Source organism: Drosophila arizonae, chromosome 3 (assembly GCF_054131065.1).
Source record: "Drosophila arizonae isolate 15081-1271.41 chromosome 3, UAZ_ARI_1.0, whole genome shotgun sequence".
NCBI classification, from domain to species: domain Eukaryota; kingdom Metazoa; phylum Arthropoda; class Insecta; order Diptera; family Drosophilidae; genus Drosophila; species Drosophila arizonae.
This window is the reverse complement of record NC_142923.1, coordinates 33296093-33303341: the sequence shown is the minus strand read 5'-3', so window position 1 is coordinate 33303341 and position 7249 is coordinate 33296093. Positions and strand designations below refer to the sequence as shown.

At 36.7% G+C, this 7249-nt stretch overlaps 1 protein-coding gene across 1 annotated transcript; it reads right to left on the bottom strand.

Moving 5' to 3' along the window:
• Positions 1–6121: 6121 nt before the first annotated feature.
• LOC108620484 (uncharacterized) lies at positions 6122–7012 on the bottom strand. Its single transcript, XM_018017386.2, has 2 exons — positions 6367–7012; positions 6122–6292 (listed from the first exon to the last, which is right to left on the bottom strand). Exons 1-2 carry the CDS (start codon positions 6746–6748, stop codon positions 6129–6131), a joined length of 546 nt encoding a protein of 181 aa, XP_017872875.1. The 5' UTR covers positions 6749–7012; the 3' UTR covers positions 6122–6128.
• Between the last annotated feature and the right edge of the window lie 237 nt (positions 7013–7249).

Sequence of the window (7249 nt, the reverse complement as noted above, 5' to 3'; positions counted from 1 at the left end):
CAATTTTTAGCAATTTTGTGATTTTTGTGATCTCACAATAACATCATCTTAAAAAGAACTCAACTTGTTCAAAATTATAACAATATCGATAAATGCACAAACTTGTGAACAATAGTGCAATAGTTGTGAACAATAAGTAGTTCACAAATTCATCGAAAGTGATCGAGTGTCATTTGTGCGCTGAGCTTTAAATTGTATACTCTTTTTTATTAGATTCATTAAAAGTTTGATAAAAGATGCCAAAAACGTATACCCAAAAATTTCGCGATGTGTGGTTGAGTGGATTCGCAAGGATGACACAGACTCAACAAGGGCCTATTGCGCCTATTGCAAGTGCACTATTGGCGCGATGTTTTATGATGTGCGCCACCACGCTGCCACAAAAAAATATATAAGAACGATGGGTGCGTGTACACAAAAAAAAAACAAGTTGCCTTTTGTTGTAAAATGTGACAACACGGAGGAGCATGAGGAGGAGGAGCATGAGCATGAGCTGCACTGTGCCTATACATTGCAAAACACGCAGCAATAGTGTCAAGCGATCATTTGTCGCAATTATGTGCGCACCAATTTGCAGCTTGCCAATCGGCAGCAAACATAAAATTGGGCAGAACAAAGTGCAGTCATATAATAAAAAATGTTCTTGCCGAGCGAATCGACAGATGTAAGTGTCACAAAGATACTTGGTAAGCATTATTTATATATTTATTTGTGCTTATATGCGTAGCAGTATACTTAATTTAATATATGTTTAAATTTTCTTAAATCTTTAGGAGTTGCTATTAACTATTTCAGCAATAGTAAAGGCACAGTTGTCTCAACATTTCTAAGCCTTGAGCTTATTGAAGTGGGCGACTCGATATGCATAGCAGATGCAGTTAGGAAATTGCTGTTAAGAAAAAGCTTGAGTATAGGCAATTCGATTGGTATTGGAACTGATAACGCAACCGTTATGACTGGATCCAAACAAAGTGTCTATACTGAGCTGAAGAAGTCAGTTCCTTCGCTTTAGCTCATAAGATGCGTCTGTCATTCTGTGCAGCTAGACGTAAATAAGGCATGTACAAAAGCTCTGCCTCAAAGCTTAGAGTTTCTGGTACATGAAACGTACAGTTGGTTTTCGAAAAGTTCAAGCCGACAACTGAACTACCGAAAACTTTATAAATGCCTAAATAATGAGCAGGTGCTTATACATATGTACATATACATGTTCATATTAACAAGAAGTAACCCAAATCTTGACTGTCTTTTACAAATTTAACATAAAAATGTTTAGTGTATTATTTGTTTGCTTTGACTATTTAGACAACATTGTATTGTGGATATGTTTGTATTGTTACATGTTTGTCCCTAATAGCTCCAAATATGCTATTAATGATGAAGACAGTATATTGGAACGATTGGACGACATTTTAACTATCATTTAAAAACTTAATCATAAATAAAAGTAATAAATTTAACATATAAAATTTTAACAAAATTTTAATAAATTTTTTAGCAATTTTAGCAAACTTTTTTTTTAAATTCTAGCAATTCTTGCCTTTAAAATTCTGGCAGCACTGGTATGCATGTACATACATATACACACTTCAAGCAGCATAGCGATCACTGTTAAAAGACACAGTAGGTTTCGCAAAGAGCAGTCCCGTTACTTTTAATGTTAACTAACAGCACTCTTGTGACGTCACATTATCAGATTTTCCTATGTTGTCCAGGCTGAAGCTTGGCAGGCGCTTCAGCACAGATCGGCTAAGTGGTCGAAAACAACCAAAATTAAGTATATATAAGGAAATGTCAATAGCTTAAAATGTCAATAATAATAAAAATGGTCAATTATTAATTTTATTACCATACAATAAGGAAATTAAGTATATGTATAATGGAATGAACAGGGAGGCCTCTCGAATGCAGCAAAAATGGCCAATAATTCAGCAGGAATGGTTGATGGACATAGTTAACTGGGTTTTCGCCATCAGTATTGTTTATTTATGCCAATTTACCTACACATTTATGTATAGTACACTTTGAAGCTGCATCAATAAAGGTGCTGCTCACACCTGCTGTCATGTCAGAAACATCCGGTAGAATGAACTAATATTTGTGTATTAATTGACAAGTCGTAAACTTGTATGATTATGAGTATTGAAACCTAAGGAAACATTTAATATGCCTGAATCAGCTCTAAAAACCTAGGCAGAAGCTAACAATGGTGCATATCATCTATGGCCATCTGATTTAGAATGATAAAGAATGAAATTAGTACATATAATGATGCGGATTGATGGGAAATGCATGATACTTAGTAGTAACTCTTTAGTTTTACAAATTCAAGCCTTAGATAGTAAGGTTAAATCCATTATATGCAAAAGTAAAAGTGGTCAAGAGATTGCATGATCAATAACTGCTTAGAAAACGGCTTAGAGTATAAAAATTAGCAAAAACCTTTATATTTTCCGATTCGTGAATCTATATAGAACATGTGATTAGCCGTCCAACTTGTTTTATTTAGTCTACTAGTTTTAAGACAAATAACAGTGTCAAAGTTGCTTGATTTTCATACAAATTCAAACGCGCGCCCAACATTTTCTGAAATAATGACGTCACGCTGTCAAATCAGCTGTTCGCTTTGCATAACCACTAACCAGAGAACACATAGACTAGACAACTAGTGGAAAGCTTTTTGCACGCTTTTTTTGAGGCTTTAGCACCCCAAACAGCTTTGGACTCGCTCGGCTCCTTACTTTTAGGTTCGAGCTACGAAAAAATACGAACGCACAATCATTTCGCTTCATGCGCTCGACCGAGATGGTCAACTTTTGAACAAAAGATCCCTCTATGCTCAATGTTTCCCTTGCTCTCTCTCTCTCTCGATGCCCTCTGCTCTCTCGAATGTGTATATGTATGTATACATGTGAGGCTCACATTGTGAGCACAAGCAGCAGCTCACGAAAATTGAAATTTCTTCGCAGCAAGAACCCATGCCTTCCCTTCTGAGTGAAGAGTATACCGAACTTTTCAAACCGTTTGCCATGCGTTTGCGTTATTATTTGTGGGAAGAGTATGAAAGCGTTGGTGCGCATAATGAAAATGTTTTCGCGACGAGCATGCACACACACCCTTACAGTATGCTACATGTACTATGAGCATTTGTATGCCTGTGTGCAAAGCCCTTGCTGTCTATAGCAATTTGAAATCCTAGCATTTGCATTTGGTCGATCTTGTGAAGTGCTCACACTTACATATATATGTTTGATTGTGTGTACGCAGGGGCCGCGATGCTCACAAATGATGGGGTAATCATTGTAGAAGCAGTTCAGTGCCTTTATATGTATGTGCGTGTGTGTATATTTATAAGTGTATGCATGCGACATGAGCATTGACGTGTGCCTACGACAACTTTGAATTGTGTGAACGATTTTGGGTTTGACCGGAAGAGGCGCGCTTACATTTAAGTAGAGGCAAGGGCTTTGCACACAGGCATACAAATGCTCATAGTACATGTAGCATACTGTAAGTGTGTGTGTGCATGCTCGTCGCGAAAACATTTTCTTTATGCGCACCAAAGCTTTCATACTCTTCCCACAAATAATAACGAAAACGCATGGCAAACGGTTTGGAAAATTCGGTATACTCTTCACTCAGAAGGGAAGACATGGGTTCTCGCAGCGAAGAAATTTCAATTTTCGTGAGCTGCTGCTTGTGCTCACAATGTGAGCCTCACATGTATACATACATATACACATTCGAGAGAGCAGAGAGCATCGAGAGAGAGAGAGAGCAAGGGAAACATTGAGCATAGAGGGATCTTTTGTTCAAAAGTTGACCATCTCGGTCGAGCGCATGAAGCGAAATGATTGTGCGTTCGTATTTTTTCGTAGCTCGAACCTAAAAGTAAGGAGCCGAGCGAGTCCAAAGCTGTCTGGGGTGCTAAAGCCTCAAAAAAAGCGTGCAAAAAGCTTTCCACTAGTTGTCTAGTCTATGTGTTCTCTGGTTAGTGGCATAACCTACTATCACTCAATCGTGATAGCGATTCTCACATATGTACATATGTAATTAGATATGTATACATGTAAGTAAACACATCCTTCATACAAATAATAACAATAATCTTAAAATCTTACCTTATCTTGTAAACTCTTTCAACAGTCTGGTATATGTACTCTTCAAGAAGTGCAATGAAGGGAAATGGACTGGCTTGAGCGGAAAAACATATATATGTACATATAAATTTACAAATTATATTATTCCAATGTTATTGAATTAGCTTTGTTTTTATTATTGATTTGTTTATTGTTATTTATTGTTAATACATATATGTACATATATTGAATTTTATGTTTTATATTTATTAAATTTATGAAATAATATTAAACAAATTCCTATTTAAAACAATTGTTTTTATGAATTGACTTCGGTAGGCAAGCACACGATCATTGATACAAATTAAAAGGTACTTAAATAGAAACGCGATTCTGCAATGCGAACCCTAAATTGGTCAACCAATTCTAAGCTGAGATAGGCACACGCCAATGTTCATGTCCCCTGCATACACATATGCACATACACACGCGTACATGTAAAAGCCCACAGGCATACAAATGCTTCTACAAGTGCTATTCAATAATTGTGAGCATCGCATCCCATGTAAACACACACACAATCAAATGATACATGTACAAGACCGACCAAATGCAAATGCTGGGCTTTAAAATTGCTACAAGCAGCAAGAGTAACGCACGCAGGTCACAAATGCTCATACATGTAGCAAGGGACTACAAGTGTGTGTGTGCATGCCCGTCGCGAGATCATATTCTTTATGCGCCTCAACGCATTCATACCCTTCCCCTAAATATATATCGAAACGCTAGCATTTTGTTTGCATGAATGTCGCAAACGATTTTAAGATTTCGGTATACTCTTCACTCAAAAGGAAAGAACTGGGACCGTCGCGAAGAAATTTCAATTTTTGTGCGCTGCTGAGCTTCATGATTTGAGAGCCCACAGAGAGAGAGAAAGAGAGAGAGAGGGAGAGTGACAAAAACGCAAAGCGCATACATGACCATTTCGTTTGCGTGCTTAGAGCGCGCTGATTTCTTCGTGAGCCGAGCGAATACGAAGTTGGCCGAGACCTGCTAGACAGATGTTGCGGCGTGGAAAAACGTTGCTCTACATGTCTAGGCTATGTGTTGTTTGGTCAGTGTCGACACGAAAACATTTTCATTATGAGCACCAACGCTATCATACCCTTCTCACAAATAATAACGAAGACGCAAACATTTTGTACGAGCTTGGCAAACGGTTTGAAGAGTTCGATATACTCTTACGCAGAAGGGGAGAAACGGGAGTCTAAGGCGAAGAAATTTCAATTTTCGTGAGCCGCTGCTTGTGCTCACATGCATACATACATATACATATTTAAGTGAGTAGAGAGCATCGAGAGAGGGAGAAAACAAATTGAGCATAAAGGCATCTTTTGTCCAACATTTGACCATCTCGGTCGAGCGCATGAAGCGAAATGATTATGCTTTCATATATTTTCGTAGCCCGAATCTAAAATTGAGGAGCCGAGCAAATACGAAGTGGTCTGGGATAGATAACGCTCGTAAGAAAGAAACGCTTTACACTACTTGTCCGGTCTATGTGTTCTATGGCTAGTGTCTATATGTTGTTTAGTTGATTAGTTATAATTAAAATTTCATAAAAATACACGTTTTTGGCTCCACTAAAGTTTTCGTACACCGTACTATGCTAGAAATTTACCTACAGACAGAAAACGAATATGATAACGGTTGTTTTCCAATGTATGTATTTGCATACTCGGGTATAATTTCGCTACATTTTGCAACAAATTTTCTTTAAATTGAATCGCTAAGTTGCCAATTTTAATTTTAAAATGCCGGGCAAATATTTAACTATAGAAGAATGCAAACTTATTCTAAATAAGCACGTTAAGCAACAGGAATCATATTCGGAAATTGCGAATATATTTTCTCAACGATTCAATCCGATCCAATCCGTCATAGATGATTTAAATACGAAGGGCGAGTGGAAAACAAGCCAAAATCCGTTATAAAGATATGTATGTATATGTAAGTAAATCAATGATTATTAACACATCAAATTATTATTTAGGAAGTCAAATATTTTATTATGTTATAATCTCGCATGGATTGACACCTTTGCTCATAATTAAAAAGGGCTGATTCCAATCTGCTGAATTCGACATTCAATAAACTATTACTCTTTTTTAATTGGACTATAAATGCATCGACTGGCAATTTTGGATTTAAGACTGAAAAAAATAGGGCGAACATGTTAGGTGATTAGATGTTATGTTTGAATACATATTTATGTAGCTTGATTTACTTTTGGGCTGAAGTTTGCACTCAATTGTTGGTGGCCTATTTGAGGGAAGACGTCGTACTTTACTTCCATTTTCCACAAATTGAGCAATTACACTTCGGAATCTTTCAGGTATTAAGAAAAGTCTATCCACATTTCCTTTTTTGTAACAAAGGTATGCTGACTTCATCTGAAACCATTTCCGACGAACTTGAGTTGGTGATTTGTTTGGAAATCCACGCCTTTTCATCTTACTCGCAATTTGAGTAAAAGTGTTGTGCGTCGTCGTAATATGTGAAGATCCTTGACTTATTTTTACTTCCTTTATTAAATTAAGCATGCATTCAATTTCGGCAGTTAACCAAAAATTCCTTTTTAATTTTCCAGCCTTCATTTCCACATACATATGTATGTAAACAATCTTTACTTAGAAAAATGAATCAAATTGCTCATTCACATACATATGTAAAAATATTATACATTCCATACATAAAATACTTTATATTTAACTAAATTTTCAGATATGTAAGTCGTGACATTAACTCAAATAGTAAATATCGATAATTTCACTAAGCATACAACCACCACTATGTTAGGGGTGCCAGATTTTGAACGAACAAATATGCCAAATTTCTAAAATGTATAAGCACTTACACTGATCAGCGAACACATAGACTTGACATGTAGTACAAAGTTTTTCAACACCGAAAAATCTGTCTCCTAGGGCCTATGAATTTCGTATTTGCTCGGCTCTTCACTTTTAGGTTCGGGCTACGAAAATACATATACGGAAGCACTACCATTTCGCTTCAAGCCCTCGGATGAGATGGTCAAATGTTGAATAAAATATGCCTCTATGATCAATTTATGTTCTTGCTCTCTCTGCTCTCTGCTCTGTCAAATATGT

Bases quoted from the DNA above. Each gene is read 5' to 3' on its own strand.
- LOC108620484 (XM_018017386.2), bottom strand. From the start codon at position 6,748: ATGTATGTGGAAATGAAGGCTGGAAAATTAAAAAGGAATTTTTGGTTA. The intron at 6,293-6,366 runs GTAAATCAAGCT...TATTTTTTTCAG, and splicing joins GTGCAAACTTCAGCCCAAAA to TCTTAAATCCAAAATTGCCA.